This window comes from Danio rerio, chromosome 12 (genome assembly GCF_052040795.2).
Source record: "Danio rerio strain M-AB ecotype USA chromosome 12, GRCz13ab, whole genome shotgun sequence".
Classification (NCBI taxonomy): domain Eukaryota; kingdom Metazoa; phylum Chordata; class Actinopteri; order Cypriniformes; family Danionidae; genus Danio; species Danio rerio.
The window spans coordinates 21,597,278-21,617,681 of record NC_141032.1 but is presented as its reverse complement, the minus strand read 5'-3'; the positions used below and the strand labels follow the sequence as shown (position 1 = coordinate 21,617,681).

Sequence of the window (20,404 nt, the reverse complement as noted above, 5' to 3'; positions counted from 1 at the left end):
TATGAGATGGAAAAAAAGGAGGATAAGAAAGTGATAGAAGGAAAGTGAAAGGTAAAAATGATATCACTTGTACGTAATATTTAACCCGTGGTCGTCAAGATGAACCTTGACAACTACAAGCCTGGTTTTCTCCAGTAAATGGGGTAATACTGTATGATCAGGTAATGATCGGCCATGTTAAACGTGGTGATTTTCTAATTGCGTGTAGTTAGCGATGATGTCATGATCAGTACTGAGAATCTAACCTGGTAATATCACACCCGTGACACTTGTGCTTCAGAACAATGTGCTGAATGTTTTGTAAGAGCGCAAAAAAAAACAACAACAAAAAACAATGTTTGTATTTATTATCTGTATTTTTCTATGGTAAATTCATTGTCTATTTTATATCATTTAATTAAAATAAATGTTGTATATATTGTACATAGAAATACACGTGTTCATTGAGTAAAAAACTATCACAAATATATACAGACCAAAACTTCTTTATTGTTTCCTAAGTCAGAGGGGGGAAATCTTTGACATAATAATACACAACGCTCTGTTTAAAACAGCAAGACATACAAATAAAGTCATAGTGTTTGTTTCCACAAAATATATATTCTTGTCAAATAGAAACAGCACTTCCTATGTTATGAAACCACTCTCTGAATAATATACGGTGCAACAGTACAGAAATAGCTTGCCAAAATATTAAGTATTTCCTCTAAATAAGCAAAACTGCTTAGTGCAAGTTTACATCTATATTATTGAATGAGATCATCTCCTCATACATGGCAAAAACACTCATGTAAGAACTAGAAGCAGGTACCACTCATACTCATACTTGGTTCCAGCTGCAGTGTGTTTATACTGGCCGCTATTGTACCAATAAAAGTGTAGGACAGTTAATCAGTAACTCCAAAGATGCTATCAAACCAATCACAACCACTTCAAGCTTGGTCATCAAGGGCCTAGTGCTTTCTGAAGACGTAAAGCGCAATGGCGGATTCTTTTGAAGAATGGGAGAGACTTTGGTGTGGCTCTCTAAAGTTCAGTGATAACAGGCGTGTCTCATAAAGATAAAGATGTGAAAGGTGAGATATGACTCCCTCTTGTGGCCTATCTGGAAACAATGAAGGAATAGTTTCCTTGAAAATTAAATAATATGTTACAAAATGAAATTCTGTCATCGTCTTCAAGAGACGGGTCACCTGAATATGAAAATACACTGTTTATTTACTCAACTTCAGGCCATTAAGATGTAGATAAACTTTTCCTAAGTAAATTTAACATGATACCATGCGGATATAAATCAAATTTTAATGGCTACTGACACACACACAAAAAAAAGAGACATTTAAAGGCAAAACAAAATGAATCATCATGGCTTCTGATGATATACTTAAGTATTAAGCAGTAAAACATTTAGTTTGCGCAACATAATGAGGTTTGTTTGCCTAGGAGTTAAATAATAATAAAGTAAATAATGTATTTTCTTGCACAGAATAATTGTTTCACTTCAGAAAACCTCAACACATGACCATGAGGCATCACTACATTTAGTTTTACTTATAAATGTTTTTTTTTCTTTACTTTTAAAGTGTCAGCACGGCTTTGACTTGCATTTGATGAATCACAATCTAAACTCTTCCTTTTCTCCTGTGTGCCACTGAAAAAAAAAAAACAAAAACACTGAAATATTGGATGGCCTGACAATGACTCAATTAAAAGCATATTTTTATTATTGGGTAAAACCAACACCATAGGTGATGACAGGGTTGAATAAATTATCATTCAACATCATTATTGAATAAATCATTTTCAAAAAACCAAACAGCATCCAGATACTGACTGAAATGGCTTTTATATGGAAATCTAGCATGCACTAAAAAAACCATAACCTCAATATTATTTTTAAACTGCTCAGCTAACCTAGATAGATGATTTTTTTTGTCTGCAGTGGTCCAGGAAGATCACACTATCACCAGAGCTTAAACTAATCTCCACCAGACCAGTAATGCTCCAACTGCAGCCTTCTAATCCAGACTGCGTTAATCTCCAATCTTATCGTAGACCATCAAGCTCTCCCTGTCCCTGGATTCATCCGTCAAAACAACAAAGTGTGTGTTTAAACAGCTGGTACTCGCTCTGTTGTCACTGCACTCTCTCATTCAAAACCAAACCCGCCCTTTAAATCACTGGGGGAAGCTATAAACTCTGTCCAAACACAAGCAAAGGTGCACTTGAACTTGTAAATCTGAAACGGAAAAACATTCCCCCAAAACGGGGCCCTCCAATACACTGCTATTTATAAATATCCCAGGATGTCCAAACACATCCACTAAATGTAAAACTAGAAGCGTAAAAAAATACATGAATTCAAACGCTGAAGATTCAGACCATGTGAGATTGGCTTAAAGTTCAAACGTATGTATTATTGATTTCTTTGTATAAACAACATTATTGCAAAAAGCGCATCATTAAAGTCCATGTTTACAACTAAGCAAGTATTATCAGCTTTATTTTATACTATATTGCTCTAAAATGTAGCTACGATAGTCCTTTAATAACCTGTTTCTATGTTAACGTGACCTACGGCAGCAGTAGAGGGTCCCTTGTGGAGTACCTTTACTCAGTTAAAACTCATCGTCGGAGCTGAGCAGAAGGGTTTTCTCATTGTCGCGGGCGTTCAGACAGCTGTGGTTGCGGGACAAGGGTGGTGCGGTGACCCCCTGCTCCAGCGTGGACTGTTGGGTGTACTGTTGGTAAGCTGGAGAGAAATTGTGGATGGCATCTTGAACCATGTCTCCAGGGTTCATGGTCTCCTTCAAGCTGCTGGAAATGCTCTTCATGGGGGCACAGCGACCTTGAGAAGAACAGAGAACGTGGTTAGAGCTGAATGACACAATGAGGGAAGAAGTGGATGAACAGAAAAATTCTTATTTAAGGCTAAACTAACAGTTTAAAGGGAAAACGAACAGATCTTTTATTAGTTACTGACGCTTTTGTTGTTCTAATTCCCTAAGACTTTCATCTTCAAAACACAAATGAAGAAATTTGAGATTTTCAGCTCGCAACCCCCAAAATAACAGTTTCAGTGACTCACAACCACACACACAACGATGCACACACCAATAGGACCTATAAAAACAAGCTTATTGACAACTTCCATCTTTGTAATCATCTTGACTATGTAAACACTCCTGTCACCTCAACGGAAACACCACCTCTGTTTCATTTGATTGGAGACTGAAATAGATGCGACTGACAAAGCGTGCTTTTCCGGCAAAAACGCAAGCACAGCAGCAGAAGCGTGTTTGGTGTGTTTAGGAACTAAGACTCCCGAGATGTTCAAAGTCCAGAGAGCAGCCAAAACATTTGATATGGCTTCAGTGGTACAGAGCGACAGTTCAGTGTGCATGTTGAAGATCCTTGTATTCAAAAATCTTCAAAGATTTTTTTTTTTTGTTCTTAACTTGAGGGCAAAAATAAGTTTTAAAAGGCTGACTGATGGTGTCCTGTTTTCAAACCTTCCAACAACTCTGTACTGCAGTAGGCTGGGTTGTAAATGTGTCAAACTGCTCACATGTACCCCCTAAAACACTAACAATGGCGACTGAGAGTGAAGAACGACTTCATAAACATGTCAGCCTTCTCCAGCCTGCTGCACAAGAAGGACCACTGTGGCACTTCATTTAGTTCATTCTTCTATTTTGTTTGAAGTATACTGGGACTTTTACTATGGACAATACAACATATTGCCATTAGAGTCAGTAGGTCAGTAGTAGAAGTGTTGTAATTGCTAGAAGTTATCGCACACCCTAATCTGACATGGGCAAACAAAGCCTCAGAGCATCATTTTAAATGTGTTCTTGAAGCTTCGTACAATTTGTTGAACCACTGATGGTCACACGGAATGTTGACAATGTGTTTGTCTATGGAGGATAAGAGAGCTCTCAGATTTCATCTGAAAGATCCTCATTTGTGTTCTGAAGATGAACAGAGGTCTCAGGGGATGTGAACAACATGTGGTTGAAAAACTAACAACAGGATTTTCATTTTTGCTGTAACTAATCCTTGAAAGGGACCAATTCCAGCGTCATGGATGAGACATTTGCAGTAAAAACTCAAAACATGAATTTACATAGAAAATCTATGCTAACATTATATTGAAACATCTGTTTATATTTTCCAAAACAACTGATCATAGAGTTAAGGGACCAGAAAAATATCAGTCTGTATGTTTTATACTTTAAAAGAGGAAAATAAACCGTTATTAGATGTGCAAGTTTGCAGTATACAACATACTTCATAGAAATTCTGTGAATTAAACCGCACAACACAAAAGAAACAACGGATAAAGGATGAAATATGTCTCTCTATAGAACATAAATGATTGATTTTATTTTATTTGACATTTTTTGCATTTATGAGGAAAAAGTTTTGTTATGGATGTGACATCTCTCCCTTATGGATGTGACCAATGTGAAAATGCCACTTGTGTGACTTTGGTAAATAAAAGTTTAAAAACATGAACAGAGATATTTTTAAGTATTTCTAAAGTACTGTAAATATACAAGCATACACACAAATGTACAAATGGTTCCCATATATTGGTGAAGACTTGACATTTGCATGTACTTGCTCATATATTTATATGAATTATCAATATATAAGTGAAATATCTCAACAAACAAAAGAGGCTAAGAAAAAAAAGTTCCTTTTTGATGGAAATTTCAGACAGCACTTTGCAGGTTTCTGCATCTGAACTCTTCATATATATATATATATATATATATATATATATATATATATATATATATATATATATATATATATATATATATATACATACATATATATATACATACATATGTATACATACATACATATATATACATATATATATATACATACATATATATATACATACATATGTATACATACATACATATATATACATACATACATATATATACATACATACATATATATACATACATACATATATATACATACATATATATATATATATATATATATATATATATATATATATATATATATATATATATATATATATATAGTCGTCATTTACCTACTTTTCACTTGTTCCAAATCCGTTTGACTTAAGTTAAACACATAAGAAGATATTCTGAAGAATGCTGAAAACCAGTACCTACTGACATCCATAAATAACTACCGGTTTCCAACATTATTCAAAATGTCTCAGACCCAAAGATTTAGAAGCACTTTAGAGTGAGTAAACGGATAGTCCAGCCCAAAATGAAAATCACCCTTTAAGAGTTCTCTGTCCCTAAATATGAAAATAGAGAGGAAACAGGTGTTAAGATCACCTACCGTACTCTCCATACGTAGGAACAGGGCCTTTACAGCGCAGCATGAAAATGAGAAATGAATGAAAAGAGAAAGAATGCAAAGGAGTGGAAGAGATGACCAAATGAAATGAAGAGAATATGAAATCAAGATGCACAACGATACATAAAAAGAAAAGAAACTCATTGAAAGAACAGATTGGTCATGTATAATGAATGGATTGAAATATGAATGATGATTCACAGAATAAAGACAGAAGAGGGAAAGAGAAAATCAGCCATGAGAGAGAATGACTTGTTGAAATTTCAATTCAAATATGTGGGACTTCAAATTTTAGCTCTACTGTTCAAAGCTTTAGGATTTGTTTTAAACAGATATTTACATGTGAATAATTAATTAATTTAATAATATTAACGAGTAAAGAGTATTTCACAATAATAACTAATTAGTAACTAATTGCAGCCTTGATTAACATAAGACATTTTCAAAACACTTCAATAACTCTTACAAACCCCAAACATTTGACAAAAGCTGTGTATTTTACTTATTTCCACCAATAAGAGTTCTGTATAGGTTAGATAAAAAAAAATAGCAAAAGATATGAAGCTCACCAAGGGAATCCAGTCGTTTGTCCATGTAGACTGTGTATGTAAACGCATGTCGCAGAGCCAAAGCAGCGAAGAACATTTCAATGCAAATGATGAAGTTCTGGTAGCCTGCTGCAACAGTTCCCTCGCCGACAGACACCTCAGGTGAGCTGATCTGAGGAATCGCTCCACACTTCTCCAGGATGGCAAGAAGCATGCCTGAAAGACGTACACGATTGATATAATGAAAGCGCAAAGGTGTTTTTTGGCATTCAATAGATAGAAAACAAAATGTCATCATTAAACACGCCATTAAAAGTATAGAGGGTCAACTTTGATTTCATTTTGACTTAAATGCATCTTAGAGCTTTTTGGGCGGCTAAATCATTTATTTTTGATTTCACTTTTTAATGGTCTCCATAGATTGCTTTCACACCTAGATGTTTGTTCTGGAACTTGTTTCTTTGCCCAGTGAGAGCAGTTCTTTGGCATATGTTAAACTCACAATCGCACCCAGATCAAATCATTCAGTCTGAGATCACCTGGATGAAGTGGTCTCATGTGACTTGTTTTAACTGTTTTGGTTCATTTAAAAACTTTGCCATGTAAAAGCGAACTGCATTGAAAACAAAAATAAGTCTTCAGGTGGGAAATGGGAGTGGGAGTTTTTGCAAGTTTGCCATCTGGACACAAAAATAAATAAATAAATAAATTATATATATATATATATATATATATATATATATATATATATATATATATATATATAAATATATATAAATATATATAAATATATAAATATAAATATAAATATATATATATATATATATATATATATATATATATATATATATATATATATATATATATTCCTCTTTAAGTCCGACTTTATAATGTGTCATAGGAAATCAACAGGAAATACAAAAATAAAAGCATTACACAAGTATAAATAAAAACAAAGTTAAAAAAAAGGGGTCACATGAGACCTTTGTGTCTAAATTGGTTTAATTAAGAGCTGCAATATGAAATATGCTGGAGGGTTAAACATATATTTTCCCCAAAAATGAAAACATTCACAAAATCCCTAACTAGGGAGCTTTTCTTTTTTTTTTTACTTCTTATTGTGTGGAACTGCACTTTTTCCTACCATGGAAGTCAATGGCTACTAGTTAGGCTACCAACATTTGTTTAAATATAACAAATTTTGAAGCTCATAAAGGTCTAGAACTTCTTGAGGGTGAGAAAATGCTAAGGAAATTGCACATTTGGGTGAGCAAACTAAACCTTTAGTAGCAGAAGATCTGCTGACCTTGCCAGAAGGAGAGAAAGATGACGGATTTGACCATGAAGAACTTGAGCATGGGCCTGTAGGGGCTGAGCAGGTCTCGAGTGGAGAAGTAGAACAGGAAGAGAGCGTAGAGCGACAAGCTGACGGAGATGTTGTAAATGATGGTCACATAGAGGTAACCGCTGGCAACACTGTGGGATCAATTTAAACAACATGTGATTTAGATTTTGAATACACCCATGCAAATGCACTTTTGGAGAAGCACATACTTGAAGTCTCCATCACGATATTTGCCAAAAGCCTGCAGGATGACTGTAATTATGGCCATCAGGGGTTTTACCACACAGAACTGTAAAGTGGCCTATGAAACAAAAAACAAGCACATTGCTCAACAAAATGGGGGGAGGAAATGTGACCCTGGACCACAAACTTATTCAAAATAAATAAATAAATAATTAAAAAAGGGGGAAACTTGACCCTGGACCACAAAACCAGTCTTGTTGCACAGTTCTTTTTGTGCGCCAAAACTGCCGTCAAGTTACTGATTTTTGATATTATAGCAAACTCATTAAGTAAAGATTATGTTTAATAAGGAAATGTTGTACAATTTCTTTCCTTCAAGATGTTACATTTATAAAAAAATAAGTATTTAAAATAATATTATAAGTGCACTTTCGATTATTCACGAAAATGTAGATTGATTAGCACTTTGAATTTCTCAATAATTAGATTTTTTTTTACCCTTGGATTCCAGATTTTCAAACGAGATATTGGATGATATATAAATGTTAATTTCCAATCCTTGGAACCATTATGGGACCCTTATGACTAGTTTTGTTGTCCACGGTCACAAATATTAGCTAGTACTGTGCAAAGCATTTAATAAGCAAACCTGTTTGCAGAATCTCAGGAAGCCAATAGAGTAAGTCTTGCCCCAAAGACAACATGTACCGTATATACAGCTGGACCTGCAGCAAAACATTTAAAGCTATTACTTCAACGTCTCAAAATCAAAAACCATCATATATATATATATATATATAATTTTTATTTTTTTTCCACCTGGTATAAAATCAGTCATAAGCTGGGAAATCAAAATGTCCTTGATCTTTTAGCCTATAAGAGGTCATAGCACTCTACTGTACACAGATGTCCTATTGAAATATGCAACCTGTTAGCCAATCACACCAGTGGGTGTTTATTTAGAGTCTACAATCCACCTTAAGTCAAAACAGGACAGAAAAAAAAAACATAAAAGCAATTCATGACCCCTTTAATATGCATTCAAACCAGCGAAAACAGAATGTGGATGTCAACTATGATTCTGATGGTAGTTATGTAATCAAACATTTTTTTAGAATGCCAGCAGCATGATGAAGCCCCGAGCGCCCTGCTGTTTTAAATGTACTTGCAGTTGGTGAATATTCAACGCTGATGACAGGACCTGTCTGCACGAATGATGCACACAGGTATGCAAATCCACATCCTGACAGGCAGGTAAGAACTGAATGTTCAGACTAAACATTTTGATTGGATGACATTTTTTGGTCCTTCTAAAAGTTGCTTCAAATACAGAAATCCATTTGACCACTTAATGAGTGCTATTTAGATCCAAGGAGAATTTTAATCAGCATAACAAAAATGTTTTTGAAACAAATGTCCTATCCTGCCTTAAAGGCATTTATCAATAAAACTTTCACAAAAAATAATTAGAATACACTCACTCGATGGGTTTTCCTCTGATTTCGGCCATTATAGCACTCTCTCCTCCAAGGTATTCATAACAAAGGCTCAAGAAGTTGTAGATCACAAACGCTGCAAAAATTAAGAAAAGTGTATTTAATCATCATCCAACACCCTACAACTGCAATTCTATCATGGTACTCAGTCCCTCCAAGGTCTCACAAAAAAACTTAAAAGCTTGATTTTGCTTTTAATTCAGCGATAGTGGAATCGTGAAACCCTGAAGAGTCTGGGTAATGCAACAAATTTAAAAGTATAGTTCACCCAAACATTGAAAATGTATTCAATAATTTTGAATGATATACTCCCCCAAATCTTTGAGTTTCTTGGTTGTGAATATTTTAGAAGCATGTGTGAAACTGGTAGTCAATAACATCTAAAGTAAGAAAAATCATACTTTGAAAGTAAACAGCTACCAAGTTCCTACATTCTTAAAAATATCTTTTTTTGTGCTCAAAGGATGAACAGATGTGGAGGGTAAGTAATTAAAGGCAAAATTTAGGTGATATACTCCTTTAAAGCAGAAATTTCCATTCATTTTCCTTCGGCTTAGTCCCTTGATTCATCAGGGGTCACCACAGTGGAATGAACCGCCTTCTTTGAAATTGCTTAGTAAAATAACTTGTCATAAAGAATTATACAAGCAGAAGAACCTCTCTAGTACAGTTTAATCTGAAACTGTGCACTGGAGGGCAAAAACAGCAGACCTTTCTGACTAAATCCCCTCATCAGTGTTTCACCAAACCAACAAAAGACTTTTGCGGAACAATGGTAGAGCAGTGCATGGTGAAACATCCCTCGTGATGGTCTGACTATGCCATAGGAGGAAAAAAAAAAAGTAGACTACCATAAAAATAAATAAGCATCTTACATAATATTCTAAACTAGAAGCATCAGAACATTTACATTCCAACAGCCTTGGTGTATTTTGTCAAATTTCAAGTATTCCTGTAGTATTTCAAGAGTTCTAAGGAATAAATTGAACCAACTGGATTCAAATATATTTTAAAAGGGATAATCAAATTGTAAAATATAATTACAGTTTAAAATAATTACTATTTAAACTAATATTTATACATTTTGGTAGATGGCAGCAATGGTAAATGACCAAAACAGCATTACTTCAGTCTTCTGTGCTAAATGATAGTTAAAAAAATCATTGTAATATGATAAATTGATGCTCAAAAAAAAAAAAAAACTACTATTAGTTGTGCTGCTTAATTTTTGGTGAAGTTATGATGCATATTCAGGATTCTCAGAAATGCAGTACAATGCATAACGTTTAATTTTATTATTACTAGAAGTATTGATATTAAACCAGGGGTCACCAATCCTGGTCCTGGAGGGCCGGTGTCCCTTCAGGGTTTAGCTCCAACTTGCCTCAACACACTTGCCTGGATGTTTCAAGTATACCAAGTAAGACCTTGATTAGCTTGTTCAGGTGTGTTTGAATAGGGTTGGCGCTAAAATCTGCAGGACACCGGCCCTCCAGGAACAAGTTTGGTGACCACTGTATTAAACAAATAAATAAATCCCATGTCATTAAAAGAGTTTGTGCCTTCTTCTAAAACTTCTAGTTTCATTTAATAAATGAATAGGATTTTTACTTCCAAAACCTTGCTGTGGGGCTCTATTAAACCAAGCAAAACAGTACGACACTTCAGAGACTCAATTAGATCATTTCAAGAAATGCGTTTGTGAAGCAACTGAACTGAGCCAATATTCAGCATCCCCAGTGAGGGTTCATTTGTTCTCTCTGCGTGTGACACTGAAGGTCAGAGCTGCTCTCTATATTTAACACGGTCACCCTGCAGCCATAGTTGATCTTCAGCGTTTGCTGTTGCTGCTGAGTCAGGACTGCCACAGTGTAGCTGAAGCTCTAGTTAATGTGACAACAGCTAACTAGTCTCCCTCTCCCACTACAAACGCCCCAAACAACATCTGAAAAAAGATATCAGAATATTGCCATGGCACTAAATTATTAATTTTTTACATTTTTAGTGTTATAAATTTTGTTTATGTTATGAAACAATATATTAGGACACTTTCAATTTTCATTGTAAAGTTTAATTAATTCTGTTGTGCTTTTGTCAATTTAATACTTTTTGTTTATATGTGTGTATAGTTTTTAGGTTGTTTTAGTTATAGTTTACAGTTTTATATCCCATTTTTCTGTCTGCATCACATTAAACTAATTTTATATACTGAGAAAACATTAAATGCAATAGGGTATACGCACACAGACTTTTAATTTCAGTCAGCCAGCCAGCCTCAGTGCTTCCGGTGAACTGTATTTCCAATATAAAACTGCTTGTTTAAGGTCTGATTTCTTTAAAAATCATTGATCTTTACTGCCTGATTAATATCCGATGTAAAGTGGGTCTCAGACCTGACAAAAAGCACTGCATTAAATTCCATTTTACCCCACCATGTGTTTAAAATATGACAGTTTACTTTACTCCAGTATTTTCTATGGAGTTTTTGCGCTCGTAACACGGTCTTTCATCTCATTTTACACTTGAAAAATTAAATGAATGTTTAAGTCTATTTAACTGTCTCCTTAAGTGTCTTCTTTAATGTTTCAATAAACTATTGTGTAAATAAAATTTCAAAATATGGGTGAAAATGTTTGATTGTCTTTCGGGAAACTAGATTTATTTACAGTTGAAACCAGAAGTTTAAATACACTGTTTAAAAAGGCACATAACCATTTAAAAAATGTCAGATGTTAATGAGCCTAAACCTTTTCACTTTTAGGTAAGTTAGGATTATCAAATTTGTTTCTGTTCTGCTTGATAGCAGAATAATGAGAGAGATTGTTTTGAAAAATTGCTACAACTTTTCTTGAAAGTCAAGTTTGCATACAATAAGATTATTATGCCTCTGAAATAACTCAGATGATGGTGTCAAGGTTTTAGAAGTTTCTAATTGGCTAATTGACAACATTTGAGTTAATTAGATGCACAACTGTAGAATAGTTAAGGAAAACCTAAAACACACTGCTTCCTTGTGTGACAACATGGGAAAATCAACGAGCCAGAATCATCTACAAAAAAAAAAAAAAAAAAAAAAAAAAAACTTTTTTACAATTTGCTAAATTACACTGGGAAAAAGAATCATTTTTGGAGACATGTCCTGTGGTCTGATGGAACTAAGATTGAACTGTTTGGCCATAATGACCAGTGTTACATTTGGAGGACAAAAGGGAAAGCTTACAAGCCTAGGAACACCATACCAACTGTGAAGTATGGGGGCGGCAGGATCATGTTGTGGGGCTGTTTTGCTGTAGGAGGGACTGGTCCACTTCACAGCACAGATGGCATCATGAAGAAAGAACATTATGTAGAAATACTGAAGCAACATCTCAAGACGTCAGCCAGGAAATTAAAACATGGCCACAAATGGCTCTTCCAAGCTGACCATGACCCTAAGCATACAGCCAAATTAGTTAAAATGTGCTTTAAGGACAGAGTGAATGTTTTGAAAAGGCCATCACAAAGCCCTGAACTCAATCTCATTGAAAATTTGTGGGCAGAGTTGAAAAAGCTTGTGCGAGCAAAACAGCCTACAAATCTGACTCAGTTACACCAATTCTGTCAGAAGGAATGGGCCAAAATTCCTTTAAACTATTGAGAGAAGCTTATGGAAGGATACCCAAAACATTTGACCAAAGTTATACAGTTTAAAAACAAAGCTAAAAAAATACCAAGGAAATGTATGTTAACTTTTGACTGTCTAAAAATTTATAAAAAAATCCTCTTATTATTCTGGCATTTAGCAAACGTAAATTCTTTAGGTGATCCTAACAGACCCAAAATATTAAACGTTTAGTATGATTTACCATCAGACATTTTTTTTAAAAAATGGTTATGTTCCTTTTTTTTAGAGTGTATGTAACTTATGGTTTCAACTGTATGTGTAAATTAAACATATTATGGCATTTGGACTTACAATTTGTTAAATAATATGTAATACTAGAAAATGTATGATAGAATTACATTTTATATTTAATTTAAAATGCAGTTGAACTAGAATTTTATATTATTTATTAAAACTAATAAGTCATTTTTGTTGACTAATGGGTAAAAATCAATAGTATTAATTATCATTTAAAACATATTGTTATGTTCATAAATTAATATTGAAATGTGAGATACGTTTTCAAAATTTGACCTTTATATACACTTTGTAGTTATATTCACTTGATTTATTATATTTTAATAATGTCTGGAGTATTTTATTTATTGTGTTCTACAGGTAGATATCCAGGCAAAATACCAATCAACCTGAACAGATGTTTGTTCTATTCTGTTCTTTCTTTCTTTATTATTCCATATTTTCCCCTTATATGTGTTAAAATAAAAAAAGACGTTTGTACTTTTAGTTAAAATAGTAACCCTTCGCTGTACTGGTCTGGAGTCAAACGAGCCCCTGGTTTATTAGTTTATCCATGTGCATCTGCTTCACTGATGTTCATAAACATGGTTACTATGCAACAATCGCTTCTGAAACTCCCAGAAGGCCGCAGATCCAGAGAGCTGCTCATGCAGGTCTCAGCTAGAAAAAGGGCTATAAAGGTGTCGTGTTTACAGCTCCCCATGCAAAGACAGCTGAAAGGAGAACCTACCCTCATAGCAATCCCTGACTGTGTCGAAGTACACATAGTACTGGTCATTGGTAAAGAAGAGAAGGCTGAGCCAAGAGTCAAAGGCATAGATTGGTACGATGAAAAGGATTCGCACTATATGCCTCTGTTCCTTAGGAGAGCTGTAATAACGCAAATGCATGTAGATCTGAAAAAAAAACAATAACAATTGTCAAACACATTGAAATACACAAACAGTCTGAATTAAGGGTTGTAAAACACATAAGTGAAAAAAGTTATATGACTCATAAATTAGCAAGTGAAAGCTGGTTATTTTTTTCATTTTTAAATGTAAATTTTTTTTCAGCTATGAAAAAAACAACAAAATGAGGTGTTTATTTGTTAATTTGTTTACCAGATGTGCCACGACAGATACATTTAAAATAATTTAATAATAATATTAAACCTCATTAACATTAATAAAGTTACAGAAAGAGTTACTGCTGCTGGTTTGCAATTTGAGTTTAATGATCATGTTAAACTATGTGAGGCTGCTTTAATTAAATGTCACATAAAATGGTGGTCAAAAATTCAAGCTACACTCCAAATGTTGTGCTGTGTGTTTAAACTACTTAAACTAAAACACAATTCTTGAGTTTTTGGGGAACAGCTTCATTGTTTTAAGTTCAATCCACTTAAATTTGTAAAAAGAAATAAGTTAAATTAAAGGTGCAGTAGGTGATTGTCTTCAGAAACATGTTTGTTGTGCTGGTTGAAAGTATCTTCACATTCCAATAGTGCTGATTAAAGTAAATGATCTAAATGTATTTTTAAGAATTTTTATATTCTGGATAAGGCATAAAACTAAAAAATGTTCTTTCAATTAAATATTGTCGGACCGGCAAATTACTCAATTTCGACAGGCTACTCAAACTGTCTGTCAACAAATTTAAATTTGAATTTCTGCGCAGCCCCTTTACGCAGACAGATACGTCACTCGCGCACAAACGTGCAGCACGGATCTACCGCTGACAGAGTGAGAAACGTCATCCTGCAAACTCTGCATCAACCTGAACTTCTTTCTGAAAGACCAACGTAACCTTGTATGCATGAAGAGAAAGATTGTTTCTGAAAGGGCTTTTGCCAAAAATGCAGAATCAAAACTTTTCAAAACCCTGAATTAATATCATTATTTTTGCATGCTGAAGGGAAATGATGATATGCAGTTCAAAACAAAGATCTGAAGGATGACACCACGGCTGAAGTAGTTCTTTTAGCCACGCAAAGCTTATGTAGACTATGTTCTTGTTTATGAATGGGTTTTTGCATGGTAGTGTTGTTCAGCCACTGAAAACGTCCAGCAAAAGATTGGCTATTTTCAAGTTCATGGAGTAACTTTTACAGCATCAATAATACAGTCGGTTAAATAGACCTGAGCATTCGTTTAGGTGTTCAAGTGTAAGAGGAGAAGAAAACAAGCAATGTACGAGAATCGGCGAGCACAACTGAAAATGAAAAGTCACTCGTTGTCTTGGTAACATAAACATACTGTACGTGTAATGTAAAAAGATGACAGGATATTTGTTTTTAGCACTCACCCTTTTCTGATCTAATTTATATTTAGTTGAATAACAAAACATAAGTAAATATGCTCTTCCGCCTAACCAGCTTTACTGAAGTGGAGTTTGATTTATATTTACACATTTGTTCATTTTTGAACAGTGACAGCCTGTGACAAAGTTTTGGGGAAATGTAATTCCTGCTACCGCTGGCCTGCCAACAACTAGCCTTGATAAAGTGCTTGTCTAAAGAGTTTTCTAACTAGTGACTGACATGATCTAGTGTTATATCTAATCAGTGCGCGTTCACATGTTCATGGCTTAAGGAGGAGTGGCTTTGGACGGAGGAGGAGGGTTGTAAAATTTCTAAGCTGCGAACTTTTTGACTGGAAACATTTAACACAATCAGTGTTGTCATAGAAATTCATGCTCTTGTTTCCGCCTTATCAATACAGAAACAGAACCCATTTCTAAAATAGAAACTTTGCATAATCTTATCATGGGTGTTAGAACAAGAATTCCTTTGAAGAAAATAGCTTTTATGGAGTGTGACAACACTGCATTGCATGTAGTTAGTTAGGACATGGTGTATGTCTCCAAGACTAGGGAGTATGCATTATGTCATCTGGCTTTGAGTGTTTCCACAAACATATTTATTATGGTGTGTCACAATACTGGAAATTGGTACAGTTGAAATTTTAAACACGTTCATTTCACACTTACATTTGAGCGCTGTTAAGCGCGTTAATAAACATTGCTAATTGGCCGTGAAGGTCATCAGTTCACCGAATTTTACCCCTGTTTATTGAGCATGACCACAGATACAGGGACACTGGAGCGTTTTAAAGCTGCAAAAATTAGCTGGTCTGTCTATGAGCGGCCCACTGATGAATTGATTGAATCTTTTCCAATGTCCCTGTCGCTGTGGTTACACTCAGTCAACAGCAGTGAGATCGATGAACTGATGGCCTTCACGGCCAATCACAGTCAGTTCTGCTGAGCATGTGAACACAATAGCAAATCAGCGGTGTTTAAGAACACGCTCAACAGCGCTCAAATGTTAGTGGTAAATGAATGTTTTTAAAATTCCAGTACCGACTAAAAACGAATTCCAGTTCAGTGACAACACTTATTTATTATAAAGTGCTGGTTTGAATCACTGTACTCTATTAAGTATGAAAAATTATTATAATTACAAAATCACAGTGTGGTTACTCACGGCAGCACTTTCCTTCACACCAGTGTGCATGTTTTTGTTTTGCTTACGTGCAAATTAGTTGTTGTTTTTTATTTTATTTAACCCCTTCCTCTTTCTACACTCTACCCTCCCACATTATAGCAGCTGACAGTGAACACAGTTGGGATAGGGGGTTTTATGACACTTTAGGTACCTGGTGGCAGGTGAGTAGAAGTGCCGTCCACACAAAAAAGCCTGACACTGCCTGGGCTGTGGTCGTCATCAGGAATATAGGCTGCTCTGGCGTGAGCAGAGGGGCGTCTGGGAGCCAGGAGATGTTGGGCCCAGCAGGAGCCATTGTGGCTAGCAAGCCAGGAGCCATGCTCACAATTTCCTCCCCAAAATGATCAGCCAATGGCACGTCACGTCTCAAAAGCTGCTAAATCAGAGAGATTAGGTGCTAAAATCAGTAATGGTTTTAAAAATTTGAGGAACAAATATGCTGAGAATGTGATATGAGATGTAGTGGAACCATGAAATGCTATAAAAACAAATTAGACGAAAGCAAGGATAATAAAAAAAACTATAATAATATTTTCCATATAATCATGTATCATTTCTGTATAAAAAATAATGTGGGCAATCAAAAAATAAAACAAAGTTACGATAAAATAGAAATAGTGAGCAATCATTTCTTTTTATTGTGTATGCATAACAGACTGAAATGGATGACTTTAATTCTGCCTTCTTGAGCTTCCTTCCCAACTCATATTTTAACTCAAAAACTAGATTAGGATACCTGTGTTTCAGGGTTGAGCAGCCATAATATTTTTAGTGAGAGTTAAATGAAGAAAATAAATGAGGTATTTAAAAAAAACACACACTTTAAAATGAGGTTTCATTCACTAATAATAATAATAATAATAATAATTCATTCATTCATTCATTTTATTTTAGACTTGGTCCCTTTATTAATCTGGGGTCGCCACATCCATACACACTCATTTACACTCATACACTATGGAAAATTTAGCCTACCCAATTCACCTGTACCGCATGTCTTTGGACTGTGGGGGAAACCACAAGAACGCAGGGAGAACATGCAAACTCCACAAAGAAATGTCAACTGACCCAGCCGAAGCTCGAACCAGCTACCTTTTTATAATAATAATAATAATAATAATAGATAACATGAAACAACAATAAACAATCCTACAGAATTTAGTATTCTTAGTTCATGGTAATGTTAGCATTTACAAACTCATTTAAGATTAAATTTAAATATTAATTAACTAGGCAATCTAACCTGTTTAAATGTCTAATTTATTTATTTATTTATTTATTATTATTATTTAAAAACTATATAAACCGTTCTTTGTTAGTTGATATTTTTAATGAAATAATTATTCATTCATCCATTCATTTTCTTTCAGCTTAATCCAAGGAAATAATTCATTTGTTAATAAATAAGAACTTACTGTAAAGTGTTGGGCCAAAAATAAAACTACCAAGGGATAGTTGCAGAATAAAATTATTTTACCAACCTCACATGAACTAGTTTTCCATCTTTTCACTTCATTTTCTGTAGTTAACTTACATTACTCTTAATGAAACAGATTCCCGTGGCTGATACAGATATAAGTTACTGGTGTATTCTCCAGCAATCTGAAACTTAGTGTTGAATTATTATTATTAAAAAATAGCCAAAACAAGGCCAGAAAATGCATGTAATGTGTACTTTGAGTGTGTAAACATAATTGCTGAGAGGTGAAACAAAGTTAACACAACTGAACTGTTTACACACAGATAATTTTGAATATGTTAATTTTATATAAACATAAGTGTTTTAGTTTGAGAGTAATGGTTTCTGTTCATGACTTGTGCTAACTTCAATTTAGCACAAAAAATCAATAAGCGTCACATTTACATTAAAATAAAACTATAAACTTAACAAAACACGTCAAAGGTAAATCTGGCTGCTTTAAGAGAGTATGAAGAACTGAAGAGTGTCTTAATGTTTACTTCACATATCCACTGTTTACACCAGATTGAAAGGTCTCTTCATGATTTTGAAAAGCCCTATATTTAGTTTTCTCGATATTTGCTAAAGCTTCTGCATTTTATAGCCGTTTTGTGTTCTTTATAGATGAAATAACGCTAGATGATGTACTTATATTCTAGATGTTACAACGTTGAGTTATGTGTTCATCGTATATGAAAAGAACAATGAAAGACAGTAACGTTAGTGACTGCGGAGAAAGAAAACCATAGGGGTTTAATTAAAAAGAGGGTTTTAAACCATTTTTAATATTTAAAACGACCATTTTCTTATTTTAAAACACTTTATAATATGCTTGCTGTCTTCAGTCTTCATCTTTCAATTTAACGTTACACGTCGACAATATTTGTAAGAGTTCGTTAACTGTTAGATTACTTTGTTCACAGTTTACAAAATTAGTAACGTTATACAAAAACAAAGTAACGGTCAGTAACTTACCAATAACATAAACGCAGATGTAAAATCATCCGCCTTTAACAAAGAAAAACAAAGAGAAAGCGAGTCGGCCTCAATTCCTTAAAGCCATCATTGCTGCCCGTCATCCATGTTTATATTCCAGCGCCGTTGATCTGAGCTGGAAAATCTGCGCTCCGTCCTCCTATATTTGCTCCCATGTAGTAACTCGCCGTGTAGTTGTCCGTTACGCTGTACTCCGAGACTCTTCTAAAGGTTTTGCATACAGTAAAAGCTTAACTACAGTTGAAAGAAAATTCCTCTTTTCCCAACTCCTCTTGCCGTTGAATCAAATCTCTTGAGGATTAGTTTAACGAGGATAAAAGTCTGAAGCGGCAGTGAAGTCCACGACAACAAGCTGCCCCGTTTTTCTTCTTTTTCTACAGCTTTAGAAACTTCATAATAAAAGTCGCTACTCAAGTGACGCGTTTTAGAAAAATTTCTTTCATTTATTTGAGAAATTATGCATGTTTTAGCTTGTCAGTTGTTTAACACTCAAGGGTATCTTATGACGTATGATGAGTTCCTTGTACATTTTATGTAGATGTAACTTGGACTCAAATGCCCATCAGTCTAGCTGATACAATGTGTGGTAAAATTTGCTTTTCACAGTCCAAAAATAACAAACCAATTCGCTCTCTTTTTTAAACCAAGCTGTTTCCAAGCCTAGCTCTTATTACCTATTGGAAAAATGTAGTAAGAATTCTTAAATGGGAAAGTATTTGGTCATTGCCTCACAATTTTTTGTTACAAATAAAATAAAAGAAATATCCTTAAAACTAATTCATAAATTGTATCCTTTTACACATTTTCTCATATTTAAAAAGGATATTGATATGCTCTTTTTGTTCTTTGCATTTGTAAACTAGCCTACCTCACATCTTTTGGCTCTGTGGTTATGTTAAAAGGCTTTGGTATGATGCTTCTGTCTTTAACAAAAAGGTGCTCTTTCATTTTAATTTGCATTTTGAAAATGTAATTTTCTGGATATTTTGATTATGATAATTTGAATAATTAAGTTGTTGTTATTAATTTATTTATTTTGTCGATTAAGTTTCATATTCATAAGTGTAAAATGCCCAAACAAAGTTTTATAAGGAACTGAAAATTACTTTTGTACTGTTCAGCAGAGTGCTAATATAGAAAGGCCATTAAAACTGTCTATTTGTGCTCTGCTTTCAAAAGTTTTGATTAATGTAAAGGTCCTGCTTGTTTGTAATTGCAAGAATTTTATTTAATTTTACTCTTGTTTTTTTGTGTTATTTATTTATTTATTCATTCATTTATGCTGTTACCTTCTATCACCCTGGCATTGTTTTGTTTACTATATTGTCGTGTATGTGTTGTTTAAAGCATAATAAAACAAATAAAAAAAATCTTTTTATAAATTATGCAACACTGAACTTTTTTTTTTCAACCCTTTACTGGCCCCACCAAGAAAAAAAATGCATTTCTTAACTCCTACTGTCGATAATTAACTCAATGCATTATTTTTCAACACATCCCATAATTTCTAAAATATCAACCCTTACCTAGATATGTCAGTTTATGGTAAAAGTACCAGAATTATTAGACATGATATGAAAAATCTGAAAATACGAAGTGTAGGACCAAATTATTTAAAACATAATCAA

General features: G+C 34.1%; 1 protein-coding gene across 9 annotated transcripts; it reads right to left on the bottom strand.

Annotated features, from left to right (window-relative positions):
- Window positions 1-469: 469 nt before the first annotated feature.
- Window positions 470-19,135, bottom strand: tmem184ba (transmembrane protein 184ba). 9 transcript variants are annotated; one of them, XM_087275092.1, is made up of 11 exons: window positions 18,756-19,122; window positions 16,473-16,697; window positions 13,565-13,730; window positions 8,919-9,009; window positions 8,087-8,162; window positions 7,464-7,555; window positions 7,216-7,385; window positions 5,931-6,125; window positions 5,344-5,370; window positions 2,609-2,848; window positions 470-1,651 (listed from the first exon to the last, which is right to left on the bottom strand). In XM_087275092.1, the coding sequence occupies exons 1-10, from the start codon at window positions 18,762-18,764 to the stop codon at window positions 2,619-2,621; spliced, it is 1,281 nt and encodes a 426-aa protein (XP_087131218.1). In that variant the 5' UTR covers window positions 18,765-19,122; the 3' UTR covers window positions 470-1,651; window positions 2,609-2,618.
- Between the last annotated feature and the right edge of the window lie 1,269 nt (window positions 19,136-20,404).

Excerpts from the sequence above, each read along its gene's own strand:
- tmem184ba (XM_087275091.1), bottom strand. Across the intron at positions 7,386-7,463 it reads TATCGTGATGGAGACTTCAA|TGTTGCCAGCGGTTACCTCT; the intron begins GTATGTGCTTCT and ends TTGATCCCACAG. Across the intron at positions 5,371-5,930 it reads CAAACGACTGGATTCCCTTG|GCCCTGTTCCTACGTATGGA; the intron begins GTGAGCTTCATA and ends TGCGCTGTAAAG.